This window comes from Mesoplodon bidens (genome assembly GCF_964165515.1).
Source record: "Mesoplodon bidens genome assembly, chromosome: 7".
Classification (NCBI taxonomy): Eukaryota; Metazoa; Chordata; class Mammalia; order Artiodactyla; family Ziphiidae; genus Mesoplodon; species Mesoplodon bidens.
The window spans coordinates 17,122,973-17,141,997 of record NC_138164.1 but is presented as its reverse complement, the minus strand read 5'-3'; the positions used below and the strand labels follow the sequence as shown (position 1 = coordinate 17,141,997).

At 41.5% G+C, this 19,025-nt stretch overlaps 1 protein-coding gene across 5 annotated transcripts in view; it reads right to left on the bottom strand.

Moving 5' to 3' along the window:
* CADM1 (cell adhesion molecule 1) overlaps nt 1-19,025 on the bottom strand; it is a 331,496-nt gene that overhangs the window by 9,534 nt on the left and 302,937 nt on the right. The window contains exons 9-10 of one of the 5 annotated variants that reach the window (XM_081239668.1): nt 14,964-14,996; nt 7,673-7,726 (exon numbers count right to left, since the gene is read on the bottom strand). The exons of 1 other annotated variant lie outside the window; for it this stretch is intronic. In XM_081239668.1, coding sequence (XP_081095794.1) covers nt 7,673-7,726; nt 14,964-14,996 — 87 coding nt within the window. Of the gene's footprint in view, nt 1-7,672; nt 7,727-14,963; nt 14,997-17,356; nt 17,569-19,025 lie in introns of those variants that run through there. 3 more of the 5 variants (XM_081239669.1, XM_081239670.1, XM_081239672.1) reach the window with 3 other exon arrangements.

Sequence of the window (19,025 nt, the reverse complement as noted above, 5' to 3'; positions counted from 1 at the left end):
AACAGATCCCGGTTGCTATGGCTACTTTACCACCTGGCACGGGGTGCCTGACATAAACTGCCATGTGAATGCCTTAATCATGGATCTGTGAAAAGCCTGGGAGGCTCTGCTGCCCGAGGCAGAGATCCGTGGATAGCCAGGGAATGGCCAGGATGTCCTAGACAAGCTCCTGGCAGACAGCGACGTTGGCAGAGGGGCTGCTGAGCAGACTGCCCGCTGCATCTGCAGCCGGCCTACCTTCAGCCCAGGCGGACACTAAGATTGCCACCTCGGAGAAGCTGAAGTGTGATACAGTAATACGGTTCAGGCACACGGCAGAGGGCGGGAGGGCCACCCTGCCTTAGCCTTCCTTCACCTTTCAACCCACCCTTGGCCTGGGCTAGAAAGCACACTTAAAAACTTGGGGAGAGCTAGACACTCCCCTTAAACGCACATACTATTTTTAAACAAAGGTTATAAACTACCTGAGGTCTCATCTTTAAAATTAATACCTAAAACATAGGGGAGGTTCTAAGGAGATGGGTCTTCCTACCTCTATTTATTGGACAATTCATATGTTCAACCTTCCGTAATTTCTCTATCGATGAACAGCTGGGAAAAAAGTGAAACTGTTGACTTTTCACAGCAGTTCTGTCACTTGCTTTAGTTTCAGTCTTTTTCCTGGGCTGAGGTCTGGCTAGACAAGTCAGTTTAATTAGAAACTTCGAGAAGCGGTGTTGATGGTGGAATCGCTGCCCCCTGCTTCCTAGGGCTGTAGGGATTAGTCTATTGCATAGGAAGCTTAATGACTATGATGTCATTTGTTACTTCTTACTAGAAAGAAAGAAAAAGCCTGACAGTGGATTTTCCACATCTGAGACAAAACCAAAATCTGACCTCAAAGACAAAACAAAACCAAGCCCCAAACCTGGTACCATCTGAAAACCGCAGCTTCTCATTCTCATCACCTATTGCAGCTCCCGCCAAGGCAACAAAAATAAGTGTGCATTTTAAAAAGCACAACTTTATTACTGAAGGGGAACAAACTGCATGGCACGCGCTGACAAAACGCCACATTATTTGCTAATCCTAATATGTTATTCTTCTTTAAGATTTGCTTTTCTCAGCAGCAATTCAATTATAGATGCTACAAATCCTTCTGACATTTAATTCCCTCTTGTCAGAGAGTAGTAAATGTATACAGTACATGCACAGCTTTCCCATTAAGATGTTAATATATATTGGAGCACACTAGCCTCCGTGCAGCATAACATTTCTTTTCTGTCTTCTGAGAAAGTGGAAGGGAAGGAATAAATGTAAGGCAAGAAAAATCATGAAGGTTCTCATACAGCATCCCAGGCATCTAGGACTACCCCTTGGCTGCATCTAATAAATGTAAGGCAAGAAAAATCATGAAGGTTCTCATACAGCATCCCAGGCATCTAGGACTACCCCTTGGCTGCATCTAATAAATGTAAGGCAAGAAAAATCATGAAGGTTCTCATACAGCATCCCAGGCATCTAGGACTACCCCTTGGCTGCATCTCATTCTAGCAACGTAACTGCAGCTATGCTATCCTTTCAAAGGAACTATGTTAAGCTACTTAAAGGAAAACTGCAGTCATCATCATCATCATCATCATCCTGCCACCCAGAGCTCCGCAGGCATTCACTGAAATCAGATTTACCACACATGGGCTCTGGCTGTACGCTGATCAGGACCTGGGGCTCTTAGGCAGTTACTGCCTATGTGATCCTCCAGAAACAGGCCCGAACAGGAGATGCAGGAAGAGTTAGGACCTCACATCCTGTACGGCCCGCTGGAAAGTGCGCTGGACTTGCCCACAGATCTGGCCTAGAAGCTGGGCCTCACTGCTTTTCTGTGAGACTTCAGGCAGGTCCATCAGCTACTCTGAGCCACGGAGCACCATCATACAGTTCCCAGGGGTGTTCTGAGAGGCCAGTGTGTCGCTGAATATGAAGGGCCCTCTCTGGGCCAGGGCCTGGCATATCATAGGCACTCAGTCAGCGTTTGCCAAATTGAAATCTGCTGTAATAAAGCCTACAGAGGGCTTTATTCCAGTTCTAATCACTGATTCCAGGCAAATACTTATTAGTTCTTTGGGGTAAGGGTCGTGCTGCACACTCAGCATTGTTCTCAGAGGGTAAGATGCCCCATAGACACTAGCTGAGTTGCAGTCACCAAACCCCTTCTTTTCATTTATGTAGAATGGCACACAGTGTGACTGGTGGTCCTGGGTGGTGGTCAAGGCTGTGGGCCTGGCAGCTGAAGGCTACCCAGTCCAAGTTATCACTCAAGTGTACCATTTAAGTACCAGGATATTAAGTTCTTGTTGTCAGCTAAACATGAGAACAAGATTTTTTTTTATGTTGATTTTTCTCTCTTCTCAAGTAACTTGATTTTGTTAATGTAACCAACAGTGGAAATGACTTGATGCAACAGGATGCAAATCCTCCCAAAGACATTAAGCATCACCCAAGAGACCACAAGGCACACTCCTGAGTCCTCTCTATTCATCTAACAATAAGGACTTAGAAGTGTGATTGCCTTTTCCATTTTACGCAACTGAGGATGAGACTGGAGTTTTCCTTAAAGGAGTATACATCTGCTAAAGAGAACAGGGTTGTAAAAGTATTTCTAAACATACATTTCCCACTAGAATCTCTCTCTGGAGAAAGATGCTTCAGTGGACCTCAGGCATTTGGGGGTGTGAGGATGGATTAATGAATATGGTGAAGTCACCCCAAAGCAGTGTCCAACCTGTAGAACTGGAATTCATATTTTGTGTTGTAGCCTGCCAACTCTTTAATTTGGAGGAACATTTCCTATTTGATGGTCTCCTTCCTCCCCATGGGGGAAACAACAGCATGTTGGATTATGGGAAGATCAGCGATACCATGAAATTCAAACTTACATCGTGGTGGTAAAGTCATGGCCAAGCTGGCATGGACCCAATATGATTTGTCAGTCTATTGCCTTGTACTAAGAGGAATTTTAAAATAAGGTAATCTACATGATTTAACCTTCTGCAACTCAACACATTCCCATGGCATTTAGGACCGTCTCAGTGGGAAATCCATCCCATAATGTAGGAGATCAATGGGACAATGGCACTGAAAACATCTGAGCAGAGTTTAAGGTCCCCTTTGAATGGGAAAGAGCGTGATTCAATGCTGGAAGAGATCTTTCCCGGTCGTCAGCACGTGGCTCTATACCTGATGGGCTCTGGAGAGCCCAACTTTCCCTGCTTCATTCCTTGGATGCACCGTCTGAATCGAAAAGGGTCCAAGAGGGAAAGAATTCCCAAGAAGATACCAGAGCAAAGGAAGTGTGGATTTCACAGAGGAAGGATAACCACTTTAAACCTAAGTCTCGGGCTTCCCTGGTGGCGCAGTGGTTGAGAGTCCGCCTGCCGATCCAAGGGACACGGGTTCGTGCCCCGGTCTGGGAAGATCCCACATGCCGCAGAGCGGCTGGGCCCGTGAGCCATGGCTGCTGAGCCTGCGCGTCCGGAGCCTGTGCTCCGCAACGGGAGAGGCCACAACAGTGAGAGGCCCGCGTACCAAAAACAAACAAACAAACAAAAAAACCCAAAAAACAAAAACAAAAACAAAAAAAACCCTAAGTCTCTGTTTCCTGAAGAGCCAGGAAGACCCATATGTTTAAATTCTGATTCTGTCTCTTGAGTAAATTATTTAACCTCTGGAGCCACAGTTTCCTCATTTGTAAACAACCCCTTCCTTAACCATCTCCCAGGATTTTCATGACAATCCTCCCATGGCTGGCTCATGCTCATCTCTTGGTCTTCCTGTCCCAGTGGCCTCCCCTGGTGAGCATTTCTAAGCTATCCTCCACCTCTCCGCAGCCCCAGTCACTCACTTTCACTTTACCCAGGTTTATTTTCTCCCACAGCATTAGTCTGACATTATCTTGTGTTTTGAGCTTGTCTCCCTGACTAGAATGTAACTGTATGAGGGCAGGATCCTGGCATGTGAAATCTGGGGCAGCTCCAGCCCCTGGTTGGTCTTGTTCACTGCTGCAACCCTGGTGCCCAGGCCAGAGACTAGCACACAGGAGGAGCTCAAACAATTGTTGAATGAATGCAGATCAAATGAGATCATATGTGTGCATAAGCTTCCTGAGCGGTCAAATACTATACAAATACAAGCTAAATAAGAACTCATCTGCGATTTAGGGGCCAGATCTTGAATTTGTCTACATAGTCCAGCTGGTTTTTGATGTTTTTCTTTATCATCATCATTATTATTACTAGCCTAACAAAAAAATGCAATTGCCTCTTTGCCAAGTCTGGGCCATACTTTACGTGGGAGACAGTAAGGAAAGAGTCTCCCCAAATGCTACGTCTATTGACAGTTTCTTACACACATTTCAAGCAAGTTCAGCCAGACTTTGCAGACACTCACAACAGCCAGATGGTCTTATGTTCCACCCCAGAACTGATCATCTGGATCTGATGGCCTTTAAGTGCTTCCATGAACTATATCTAGACCATATTTTGAGGCCATGTTTCCTCTGTAATCCATTTAAGGGACTATAGCCGGCTCACCTAGATTCTTCCTTAACACCTGGCATGGATTATCAAAGCCACTTAGAATCTGCCTTCCATCTGTACTTTTCCATGGACTGTAAGGGAGATGTTGATTTTTCCAGATCACTTTCTTGTATGTAGGGCCAGAGTTGAAAACGTGTCTCTCTCTGAGAAGCACGAGAGCTCTGAAATTTCTTGTTGGTGCCTTTGCTTCAAAAGCAGAAGCCTGATGGATTGCTCTGATTGTGCCGGAGGGCCATTCCCTGGCACGCGGCATATTTACCACCACACTCCACTAAACAGTCCCCGAAGGACCTTCCATTGCTGAAGGGAGGGAGGCATTTGTTTAAAGTTTTAAAGTAAAATAAAAGGATAAGTAGGCTTGAAGCTATTCTATTCCACATGGGTGGCAATAACCACCAGCTGTCACCGGGAAATAGGAGATATAATTGATAAAGCAATGCAAAACTCTTGTGGATTGTCATCAATAAAGTTCACACCCAAGAAGTCAATGAAAGGGTTCAAAGTATAACTGGAGAAGCTCCCCAGGTCCTCCAATAATTAAATCACTGAACTACACACAAGCATAATTCTTTAATGCAGATTAAAGAGGAGGATCAGCTGGGCAACTTGCTTTGCTGGGTGAGGCTGGGGCACCATATGGTGCTTAGGAAGCCGTCATTAGCTGAGGTGGCAGTGGTGTATGGGGGAGGAAGGGGGGCAAGGGGCCAGCAGAAGACAGACCATCATTATTGTGAAGGAAACACAGGATATAACATTTATCCGTAATAAGGAAAGAATGAAATTTCTACCCAGATGGAGCAGGGAATGGACGGTAATATTATTCATTACCACAGTTTAGCATTAAATGGACAACACCTCCTCTAATTTATTGATGGACTGCTTAAGACGGGTGTTAACCTGTTTGTCTTGTATTATAATTGAATTCAGTCTCTAGGCTACAGAAATTTAAGAAGTTCATCCTTTCTCAATCAATATGCTCTCCTTCAGTGACCCATTTCAAGACAGCTTCATAAAAAATAATGTATTTTGTTTTAATAAATTTAAACACTATGACAGCTGCTCAATTTTTATCGGGTGTTTTTTTTTTTTCCCTTCAGATGTCTCTCTGCTGCCGAGTGAAGCCATGCTCACAATCAATAGTAATTGATTAATCAGCATCCCCTTTGAACAAAGGTGCTAATCAGTTTTTGATTAGTTCATCAAACCAGATGCAAAGGCAGCCCGGCCCCAGCCTGACAGATCATCAGGGTTCTACTTGACTTATGCCTCCCTCGCAATATACAACTGCAGCGTTCCTGGATGGGGGAGGGGAGGGGGACAACGTAATTATTAATTTAACCAAATTATTATGAACACAAACAGTTGTCGGTTTATCACTCCAGACTCAGGGGTGATTGATAGAGCTGCAGCAAGGCTGCCTCTGACTTGGTGCATAGCCGAGGGACCTGGAGTATTCCTTAATTGATGATGCTCGGGGAAGGGATAAGGGCTGATTTAGTCCCATTTTCCTAAAGAGGAGAACAATGACTGCTGCATATCTGAGCGATCCTTGTCTGGCTGATATGCTGAGAGGGATCAGGGCCAAGGAGAACTTGGTCCCTTGTTAGGATCCTGAGAAGATACAATTGCCACTGTGTCAGAAGGCTGTTTTATTTAGGGTCAGGATCGGAACTGAGGAGTCCGTCTTCTTACACTCAGCATGATATTCTAAGCAGGGAGAAGGACTCATTTGCTCTTATTTCTAAAAAAAATCAAGCTAATGTTTTTGAAACTTCTCTAAATATACCACAAACAAGAGGCAAAAATAAAACACTCCTTTGATGGCCGGCTATGTTTCTAATCTTCTATTTATTTATCTATCTAAACTCCTTGGGATTTGGAATTCATTTATTCGTCCAACAAGTATCAATTGCGTGCTTATGATACGACAGGTGTACAGCAGTGAACAAAACCAATATGGCCTCCTGGAGCTTCCACTCTGTGGGAAAATCCCATCAGCCAAGTTCAAACTGGGACATGCTACATAGCAGAAAAATAAAGGCGTCCCTGAGGTTTGACAGAAGCACAGAGGAGGCAATAAATCTATCGCTTGTGAAGGATAGTGGTACCATCTTATTCTCTCACTGGGTAAGTAAGACCTGTAGTTACAGCTGCACCTTAGCAACCAGCTATTCAAGGGAGCTGCAGTGAAATCTCTTCAAGAAGGGCAACATGGAACCCTTGTTTCCAAAAGGCTGGAGTCAGCATCTACAGTCCTCTGCCTTGGTTTCTCCTGATGAGGAAGGGCCCTTCCTTATTGACTTATTAAGAAGCAACTGATCAAAATGTTTCAAAAGCTGCAGCTAGTTGGCACTGAAGTCCCACAACATCATGGGAGCTCATATAATTGTTTAGCTCTGACCATTTTAAATCTCCTTCCCCTCCTTTTTAGGATATGCTTCTTATTTTGGATTAGTAACACCTAAATCCTGGAATCAAGCATGAAACCTACTTTTGCAAGAGCTCAGTGTGCTGTGAAAAAGGTCTGAGGTGGATAATTAGTTTGCATCATGGTGTGTGACAAAACAATTGCCCCCCCCACTTCCTTCCTTCCCTTCCCCTCCCCCTCCTTCTAAGATTAACTATGACCTGGCTTTTCTAGTCTATTCCACAGAAGGAAATGGTCAATATGAGGGGTTTTTTGTTTTAAATAAAGATCTTGTCTCATAATCCAACATCCTTAAATAGCTTTGAAATAAAACAAATTTCTCATGAACCATTATATGCCTAGAATATAAAAATTATTTTAAGCCACTGAACAGAGTGGGTTTGGTGCAATCCCAAAGACGATTGGACCTGGAGGTCATTATTGACCTGGAGGTCTTTACAGCAGCCAGCCCCAATCTGAAATATACACACAATATACAATCTGAAAATACACAGGGAAGAGAGGTGGGGGGAGGAAGAAAGTGTTAATATGTTAATAAAAATCTGTTTTTTTCTTTAGTCTTAAAATCCACAATTGCGAATTGACTGCTCAAATGACCGTGTTGTGGAAGTGGATGGAGGGCCCACAGGTTGGACACTGCAGAGCCTTTTACCTAATGACTAGCCCTTACCTGAGAGGTCCTCACTGTCCAGTTCTTCTGCGGAATTGGGCAACTGAGTAAGGCCTTACAAGTAAAAACAAATGGTTTTTCTTTTCATTCCTCAAGGGACATAAACAAAACACTTAAGAACTGAGGATGAATTTCTTAAAAAAAAACATGAGCCAAATCTCTTGCCATCTCTCTCTCTTTTATGGATAGCTTGAATGTATTAATCCATAAGTACATTTCTCCAATCATTTCATTTTGTTATAGATACACAGTTGAGGCAGAAAGATTCCTCAGTCTCCACTTTCAAAGCACATGAAACATGAAGGTGAATGTTTCAAACCACTCATTCATAACAGCATGCAGAAAGAAAAAAAATAAAGCCTGATTGTTAGCTATTGATGTTCTGATAGATCTCTTAAATACAAATATATTTAGGTGTTACATACTGATGTATGTAAGTTTTAGTTCACATCTTACTGTAAATTGAAATCCTTGGGCAAGAGTGACAAACACAGTTCATTATCAACTGATGATGATCTTGGATCATCTATTTCAAAATGGTATGGCATCTGCTAACTGCAGTTTGCCTTAATCAGAAAATCTGATTTGCAAAATGATTTTTCTTTTCAAAAATCAGTGGTATTCCTGAAAAAATGAAACCCTCAAAGCTGAAAAAGCAGTTAGGTCAGGAGATAATCAAGTGGAGCTTGAAATGCCTGTATCCGAGTTAGCACCAATGTTGGCCAGCTGGGATGGCTCTCCGCTAGCTCTGCCTGGAAGGAAAAGAGGTGAAGGGGAAAGCAGATAAACCATGGGGGGCTCAGTTAGGAGATGGCCTCCCTTTCCTCCTCCTGTATTTATTTGCAGGCTGCTCCTTTAATGAAGTTAAAAACACCAAAAAGTCGTGTCTGGTTTGTGCAGACCTCCAGGTCTTCTCATTTGCACAACAATTGGTTAATCCTTCTCTGATGAGATTTGTCACTTTTGAAGACCCTTGCGGACCTATTAAACAGGAATGAGGGGCATGCCTTGTTTCTCTGTTCATCTTTTCCTTCTCTTATAGCCAAGCGCAAAATATAAGCTCAGTAAGTATTTGCTGAATTAATGATTTGGGAGTAATGCTTAGTGAACTACCAACTAAAACAAACGCTCTGGAAACAAGCAATGTCAAACTGACCGCACTATTCAGAAGCTCCCAAATCAACAGAAACACTTCATGTAGAAATGGACAGTAAAAGCTCGGATTTTGTTAAGTTGTTTTATAAAGAAGCCAAATGAATATTGATAGCTAGGTTGGTGCTGTGAAAGAAAGCGTCATACCAGCTCTTGAAGAATTTCCATCATGACCCTTGCCAATATTCAATGGCACGTGCCAATTAAAAATGGGATGATTTGAAGTCCATGGATGTTCCCAAACTATGGATTTAGGCAACTATGGGAAAGCAATGAGTAATGCAATAAATTATAGAGGCAACTGAGCAGGGATGTTATCCATTGGCTCTGAAATCTGATTGGTTGAAAGTGTTCCTATTTCTAATTGGCTTTATTCATTGTATAAAGACTGATGAATACAATTATTCGAATAATTGTTATAAATGGGCAACATAAAGTTCTCCTCTGTAGTTAATTATGAATTTGCAGTTCTCAGGAGGCTAATCCCTCACTTCTACGTGGCCCAATGAATATCAAAGCATGCTACATACATGCTTGGCACCCACTGAACCATAATAAACGAGGATGTTTCAAGTAGGCAGCTTTACTGCTGAAGGCTTGTTTCCCTGGGGAGGGCATTAGAAAGCTAATTTTAAAAAATAAAGACAAATATGTTTATGAAATATCATTGATATGCAAAGTTTCCCATTAAAAAGCGACAGACAGTTTATACACACCTCATTAAAGATGAAACTGTCATTGTTAATGGCATAAACTTTAAAATATACCAAATCATCTGGAATCTACAGCTCAGATTATATCTGAAAGTGGGAAGCCATCTAGGTTAGTGGCATTAAATTTGTTTTTGCACTACTATTGTATTTTATGAAACTGTAGTGCTCCGCCATAGTTGGATAATTTCAAAATAAATATAATTAGGAAGAGTTTACTGAAGCACTGAGTGTACAAGCAAAATTTACCTCCCCAAATTGCTTTGACTTAGGTAGTTTTCTTTCGTGATAAAAATTATACAGCTCTCATTTTTCTCAAAGAAAAAGACAAGGATGCATCTTGTGAGGCAGAGAATAGTCTTCAGAAGGAAACTCCACCATTTAACAATAAGTGGGAAATTACTTCTGGGTTTTTCTCTTGAACTTTTCATATCATCCGCTCAAGCCCTTCCTGGTCACTTCAATTAAAATGTATTCAACACGTCTCTTTAAACTTTGTTAAGCAAATGAAAGTTTACTTTTGGTCCATATGGGATTTTCTTTTGAGCAATTAATAAAATCCTAAGGTGCAAACATGATAATTTAATACACACACGAGAATTGTCTCTTCCGCAGACGTGATTTTTCCTCCTTCGTCATGCTATCCATCACGTGCTGCGTGCGCCCTAAGCCTCCTCAGACAGTGCTTCTGCCATTGGTATTATTACTTCTCCTTTCCAGCAGAAATCGCTGGCTTCTAAAAATGGTATGTATGGCGTAGCAATTTTAAACCAGGTTAAGGAAAACCTCAAAAATTAGAAACAGCCAGAAATCCTAGAGTTAGTTAAATTCAAGGTCAAGGTCAAGTAAAATCTAAATGCTTGGGGCTCAATTCATCAGGGTTTCCATTTTTTTTCCTGAAAATTTTAAAACAGAATGATCAAATAAAACCTCTAGGAAACAAAAACTTCCCACTGGCCCTAGTATCATTCCCATTACGAAAAAATAGGCGATGGTCACTCTCTTACCTAAGCAGCATATGTCTGATCACTTGGCCATATTATGGAATCTGTTACTTCCATCACCAGCCATAAGAGTTCAGATGCCCCGGCAGTTTTAATCTAAATGCTCAGTCAGTCATCCTGTTCTTCCTGCTTTGTCAGCTTTTGTGGAGAGTTTTTCCCTTCGTCCCATTAGCAGAAATTTGGTTCACGCCGTTAAACAGTAGCACATTGTTTCCAAACTGCATATCAAGGCTGAAACACAATCTTCAGGTCCTGCAGCCATTCGTAAACCTCTTTAGCTTTGTTCTTGAGTAGAACATACAATGTCTGCAGAGTCCCTTGACTGAATGACAGCCTTCGAATGCCATTGTTGTGTACTCATACAGAGAGATGTGCAGAGGGGTGCATACACAGATGGTGGACATAGAGGTTGTAATAATGCGCACTGCTGGCTATTTTTCTTTAAAATGGGCTTCAGAATTTCCCCACAGTTGAATAGAAAGATAAGAAATGTCACGTGCTTTTAGAATTCCATCACGGCTTGCACGACTTATAAAGTAAGTAACTACCCATGGGGTAGTTGCCTAAGGGCAGAGGTCTAGGGGATAAGCATGTATCTAGCACAGGCCAAACATTTTGAAACCAAAACTGAAAGTGAAAAATTATGTCAGAGGGGTTCCCAGTTTGAGTCTCACTACAATTGCATACTAAATTAAAAACTAGTTAATAACTCATTTGGGATTATAAATTCATGAGATCATCAGCTTCTAATGTACCAAGAGGTAGAAAGCAAAAGGACAGGTAGACTTGAAAATAATGAAATAGCGGTGGGGCGGAGCGGGGGAGAGACAGAGAAAGAGAAAGACAGAGAGAGAGAGAAAGAGAAAGAGAGAGAACCCCAAACCCAGAGGAAGCCAGCTGACTACAGTGCAGCAAAAGCACAAGCACTATTCCAGACCATGGGCATGCTGTCACCCAAAACCTCACAGGAGGGAGGTGGGTGGGGGAAGGGAGAGGGGACACACAGGGCAGAAAAAGAACAAGGCACAAGACACTTACAGAGAAGCGCCCCACATTGGAACAAATAAAAACCATCACACGCACCCACACATCAATAATCATAGGAACGAATACACCATCCGTGCTTAACGTCACTCATGCATTTCTGCCATAAATTTCAGACCATGTGGTACCAGGATTTGGCAGAGTGTTTTTTGCATTGCTCAACATGCACACATAACACAGGATTCTTCCTGTCCAGGCCTTAAGGATGAGCTCCAAAAACACAAATGCTCAAGATCTTTCTTCAAAGATCCCTTAAGGATGAGCTCCCAAAACACAAATGCTCAAGATCTTTCTTCAAAGATCCCTTCTGTCACCCTAGTCTAGGAATCCCACTCTTACACTCACATTTATCTTTACTGTACTGTCTATTATATCCTTAAAGACACATTGTGGCTGACTGTTGTCTGGTTTCTTTTTGGAGAAAATCCGTTTGCTTTTGAATCATGCCCATGCACTTCTAACCTTCCAATACATGCTTATTCTAATCAGATATTGGTAAGGACAAAAGGTCAACATACATAAATAAACAACTGATATACTTCATACATACTCTAGCAACACAAGCTTGAATAAAATATTTTAATGAGTCTTCAAAGGGAAAACATTTTGTAAAATTATTTTTTTTTCCTTTTTAGAAAAGAAAAGAGAAGTATGGAAAGAAATCCAGTATGAAAACTTTTAAGACCAGTACAATGGTCACAACTGGCTGACCCAGTACGTCTTGTCATTTAAGTTGCCAAGTTATCAAACCACAACATCTTTCTAGGCCCAGATCTCCAACATGAGCATCTCAAGATTATTCTCAAATGAATCTAAGTCACGTGGTTGTTATATGGAAGAAGCTGGGTTTTACCCATAAGTCACTTGAATAAAGTCAGTTCTATATCCTCATCTCCTTGGAAATGTGGTCCCCTGCTTTGTAACTCCAATCATATTCTATTGCCTTTTCTATCCTGACAACTGAGCTGGAAGACTTTCTCCCCCTGTTAAGTAAAATTCTAGATTTATTTTGGCTTTCATTAAAGCTTTTTGCTGTGGGCTGGAGAGTATGCTGTTGAAAAGAGGGGTCAGATCCCTTTGGGAGGATGCTGTGAGGGCTTTAGACAAGTTGGAGCATGTATTTATAAGTGCATTTTATAGGAATCAACCTGGGTTATCACTCTTCTCTACCTGCTAAGGAATCATATATTATATATGATGATCATATATATTATATATACACACACACACACACACATATATATTATACTATTCTTACTTCCCTTTTTTCTCCCCAAATTTCTTGGCTGTAGGTATACTTCTCATTCACTGCTGGTCAATAACATCCTAATGAGACATCATTGCTGGCTTGAACACTATCCCTGAACTAGTAAGACAGTGGTTGTTTCTCACAGTACACAGACATCTCTGTTTCCTGTCACACAAATACTAGAGTCCTATTCCAAGTGTCTCTTTATTATACCAGAAAAAGAGATCACCTTCACTTTCTTTCTCCATAGAGAAATACATGTTCAAATGCCAGTATCCTAAGATCAGGACTGGCCCCTAAATTAATGTCTCATTTTTCAGCTCAGGGGACATATTTTTTACCTTGAATACCCCACCCAACTCCAAGACCTACAACTATTAGAGTCATATAACTACACAAATGTTACTGAAGGGACCTAGAAAACAGAAATCTGGAGTCTTGAGATAAATGATCAGTATCTCTTCAAAGATCTCACAGAATTCAGGAATCTTATGATTACATTTGACCCTGGAGTTAATTATAGAAAGCTCAGAACTTAAAGCATCTTAAAAAGAATAGAACAAAAATCTCTTGAACTACATTAAAATAGCCTTAAAACTCTGAGAATAATCGATAAAAGTCAGGAAGTGCTTAATTAATGATGAAACCTACAAGTAACTGAGCTTAATGGAGTGCAGTGTCTGAGATGTAGTTAGCACCATGGGGCATTACCTTGGAAAGTGCAAGTCTTTTACCTAATTGATTTCTCATGATTGTTGGTGTATCCGGCCCTTTAACTAATTTTATGAACTTTTCCCTTTGTGCCAGTGTCAGGGAGGGCAGGCGGAGGTGGGTTAGGGTGGGGAGGGATACTGCCCCATACCCAAGTTTGTTTTGCTTTCTCAGAATTTCTCATCAGAAAGTCCAAATATGGGGGTGGTCAGCCAAGCGTAAAGGCCTGACCTTCAAGGACAGCTCACACAGCATAGGTTTTGATCAGAGATTCCTAACTGGTTAAGTCCTCAAATGCAGGTCTGTTTAAGGTCAATCGTGCTAAAAGTTGAATGAACACCATAGGGTTGGCTGATCACCTCTTGTCATTTAACTGATAGATTTCAATCCTGCACAATGTGCAAAGCGATATAAGTAGGCCCTTTACCAAATAATTCCCTTGAATTCAGTTATTAAACTTCAGCCCATTTTTAACTAACATATCTTTCTCCAAAGCACAATATCACCAGGGCGAGATGTGAGCTAAGTAATAAAGTAATATACAGATGAAACATGATTCTCATTTTCTGATTGGAGACATATAGAAAAGTGAATGGACCTATTCCAACCTAGGAATTCAGTGGAGAAATTCGGAAAAGGATTTCCTGATGCCCCCTGCTGAGCTTTATTTACTCGGTTTTTATCAGCTTTTGGCTAACATCGTGAGGAGTTTTTTTTTTTTTTTTTAATATTTTGCCTACAAGGTGCCCACACACAAATGATTTTTTTTAAGTCCCAGTTAATGCTGTTGAAATGTACATATGGTATCATTCTTGTTTGGAGATGTTTCCTGCCAAATGGTAGCATAAACTTTTATGCACACATGGAGATTAAGGGTGAACCTGCAAGAGGCTGTGGAGGTAAATATGATAATTAAAGAAGAACAATGTTCTTCCTCATCCCTATGTCATGAGCTTAAACAGGAATCTTCTGCCCTGACCTGTCCTTCAGTCTCGACTACTAAGTGACATAAATGACTCTTCTTCAAAATGTACCTACGATTCTAGCCTATGAACGAAGAAAGCAACTGGGCCTTTAATTCAGATTCTATGATTTTTAGGCAAATATTAGGTTTTTTTGGAGTCCCTTATATTTCAATGTCTGGCGGCATTATAGAATTAAGGGCTACATGCAGCTAAAACTCCTGCAGCCCAGCCAGCCGACAGGGAGGCCTCGCCTCAGATTGCAACCATTGAACACTGAACTCACAACAGAAATGACAAGACTCAACATCCTTTCAAGCCTCACAAATCAGAGTATATTTATGAGGTCAGTCTACTAGGAACACAGTTTCCCTTGAAGACTACATTTCTCTTTTTCCCAGGCTTGCCTTGCCACTCAGCAGTGCTGAGAAGGTAGATAAACAGTAATGTGGTACCAACCGTGGACTGCTGGTTCTGTCGTCGCCGTGGTGTCTACAGACGGGAACAGAGGATTGGAGGAAGGGAAGAAACAGGAGGAACGGCATGCAAAAAAAGGGAAAATGGAAAAAAATGGAACAGATAATATATGAGCAAGCTTTCAAAGAACATCGCGTGACAAGCAATAATAAATGAAAAGCCAAAAGCATTTGAAGTGAGTTGCACTGTTTTAAGACATGCCTTCAGCTCAAAGCTGCGAGCCAGTGAGGAAAACAGTAGATTCTTTGGTTCTGGGGGTCTTGCCAGGATACATCTACTTGATAGTCAATAGTCAGGGGAACATGCAAAGTGATGAGAAACACCAGTGCAAACTCAGTGACTGGTAGATGGCTCTGAATGCATCAAGGCTCAGGACTGTGACAGAAAAGCTCAGTCAGAAGGCTGGCTGAACAACAGATTCATACATTCAAACATTGCCTTTGTTTTAACCCAACCCACCCAGGCACTCAGGCTTTATGACTGCCAATCAGGCGTCGCTGAATCAATTGCACATTTAGGATCCTTTTATGGCTCATGTGCAGATGCCTGTAGATGAATATATGGGTTCAAGTTTTCCATCCAGTGTGTTATTTCAGCAGGGTTCAGCTGGAAAGTTCAATTAACTGGGAGGCCAGGGGAATGAACATGTTAAAGCTTTTCAGATTAGTTTCTATACACACACACACACACACACACACACACGCACTCATACTCACCACTCAGCCATCCTCCACTCTGCGGATCTTACTATGTTACAATCTAAGGGCAAGAAGTCTTGCATGGAAAACACCCAAGTCCACATAATTTGCCAAATGCCACTTCTCATCATGCGACACTCCAAAAATTAAAGCATCTAGCCGTCCCTTTGCTCACGATCCAGAACCACATTCACTGTTGTGAGCTGCCAGGAGTCCTGCCTTCAGGGTGAATCAGGAGATGGCACGTGAGGTTTTTTCACTGCCAGATGCACTTGTTATGGAAGAAACCGTGGTTTGTCTCTCCTTCTATTTCTAATGCCGTTCAAGTTTTCTCCTTCTACCAGGCTTCAAAACCAGGCCTGCTATATTGGCTCCTCTTCACAGGAAATTCCTCAGGGGGCTCCAGAAATTTTCTTTTTCTTTTTGGCTAGAGGGGAAGTGGGATAAATATCTAACAAAATGCACGGCAACATTCCTTTCCCAGAGTCGTTTTAATACCCCTCTTCTAGCCAACTTCATTCCAATGTCAACCCATCTGGCCGGGTTTTAATTTTCAGTTCTACCTTCTCAAGGTGTCTCCCTCCACGATCCTTTCTGGCCAGAAAGGAGTGGAGACACTCACACCTGAGCTGGTCATGTCGAGCTGTAGTGGGATTCTGGGTTGACACTGCAAGTAGTTATCTGTCCTTTTTTTATCATGCAGCTATTTAGCTGGTAATTATTTTCATGAGTTCTGGAGACACCAAAAGACTCTTTTGGACTTGACACAGGCAATGTTTAAATGCACCGGAATGCCAAATGTAACTTTTTTTTTTTTGGTCCAACGAGCCTGGTGCTTCTGATTTATAAATATGACACATGAATTCACACCAGTGTTCCCCTTCAATTCCCCTTTCCTCAGAACCCTAGACCATCAAAAAATCAGAGCCCTTCTAAGGAGCCAGAATTAACCAGAAGTCCGAGAGGCCACTACAGCTTAATATAACATATAGCTGAGTTTCTGAAGAACAGATGAAGTTAAGAAAAACATAAAATAAACCACACCAGAACGCGATACTTACTTACAAGTCTGTATGCATAAAAAAGCAGTTAAAAAACAATACCGAAAATTGTTCAGATGAAATATCTCTACGTCAGATGCTCGTGACACATCTGACACATCTCCTTACTTGAAACATTCAAGTCAAGTGTTAGTTTGAGGTGCTTTCAATTGCAGGGGCAAAATCAAATGCACATTTGTACAGAAACACTTATATGAAAGTTAATATATTTTATGGCTAGACACTGGCTTCTTTCCAAAATTAATTTAAAAAATCACAATAAACATTTTGGCTCATTAGTTTTGTAGCAGCACTTCTAATATGCTTTATTTTCACCAGGTAAATCATTAGTATAAAATGAAAGAAAGTGGTTGGAGTAAAATCTAAGGGTCCTCAAAAATAATGTCTTAGCATTAGCCGACGACTCCCCAATTTACTGGCTGCCTACATCACAACATCCTGTCAGCTTCATGACAAAATCAAACTGAGAGAAGCTGGGTGTACACTGCCCTGTGGGTACCAGAGAATAAATGAAGGGAGGTTCACAGTGCAGCTTGCCTCCCCATTCTGGGGATGGGAAATCCATCAATTGCACCCAACAGGGAAGAGAAAGGGATGTTGAGAAGGAAAACACACGGGTTCTAAAACAGTGAAAAGCAAACACATGTTCAAGTCAAACAACACAGTTACTGCAGCTGGGAATGGCAAAACCAGGGATCAGCAATGGAATGGCAGACGGCAGCAGACGCACAGGCTTGGCTACAAAGTTGAGACCGAGATTGAGGGTGGATCGGGGGAGTCGCTGATTCCATTTCTCTAAGAGCATCTGGTGTGGTATGTGAACAGAGGCTATTTCAAGTAAAGAATGATAAAAAAAAAAATCTTTAGAAGTGACTTTGTGCTCCCCGCAGGAGAGCACTGTGACAGAATCTAATTCTCCTTCATAATTGCATTACGACGTCATGCAGAAACCACAGACACCCTGGCTCTGAAGTGAGTGCGGCTCTGTGAAGTAGGATTTATTAAGGTATCTTAATCAGGAGACTGGAGAGATGTGCTAACCCACCCCTGTGAATCAACTTGTGGGGTCACTATATTGTTTGATAACATTCTAAGTGTACAGGCAAAATGCAAACAGTAACTTTCCAATAGAAGATAACGTAGGCTCTAATTAACTTGAAAAATGAGAGTGCCTAATTGCCCTAACAGAGGCTGTTTCAAACTTCATTCTGCGGCTGCCTTTAAAAAATAATCTTTGCGCTAGGCCTAGGAGAAAAATAGGTCACAGAAAGTTGAGCTGGACTTATGGTGGTGTAGGGTTATGAAATTAAAAAAGCCTCTTTGAGCTACTGTCTATTTTAATTTTAATTACAATGAGGGAGAAATTTATTGTACATTTATTTTATATGGTCAAGAAAAAACAATCCCACGTTCCTGCAAACCCAGTAAGTGTGTATGGTCTTCATAGTCACTCTCTAGCTGGTTTATGAGTATAATTAAACAAGGTATCCAAGGGCAGGGCCTGCACTGCTATTTGAAAGATGAACATTTCACTGAATATCGACTTTCAGTCTCCCAGCCATACAAACCGTTTATGGGACCCTACCTTGAATAAATTAAACATCACCTATAGTTCACAGTGGCAGTATCAGATATTTTCAAAATCAAAAGGCTCAGACAATGTGTCAGATTAGAGACACCATCCATTTAACCAAGTAGCAAAAAAAAACATCCCAAACCAAAAACAACAACAACAAAAAAACCGCATGCAAGGCAGCTGGGCAATGTTTAGCTGAAACAGTCATGTGTAAGCTCCACTGTGGCACATTCTAATCCTTTCATATGGATTCTCTCCAACTTAGAATTGTTCATTGAGTGTGACAGACTGGGGGTTTAAAACTAATCCATAAATTAGTCCGTGGTCTCAAACACAACGGGTGCCATAAATGAAAATGAAAATCCAGGAACGAAATTAAATTCACAACCTTAAATACCTTTTCTTCTCCAACTGCTCTATGGTACTCTTGCTTTATAATGCCCAGATTCACTGCAAGGTTGCATTTGGGGGGAAGGGGGGAAGGTGTGAGTAGGGTGTACATTAAAAAATGCATACGGTAATAACCCGGAGAACCCAATCTGCTCGAAAGCAGAGCTTAATTGTAAAGAATTTAAATTCTGCCATTTTGATTGTCATAAGCTTAAATGAAAGCATACTAAGCAGTCCAGACATATTTTAATACACTTTCCCTCGGTTTATTTTCTTAACTAAAGTCAATAAGGAGCCAATGGGTTTTCTTAATTGAATT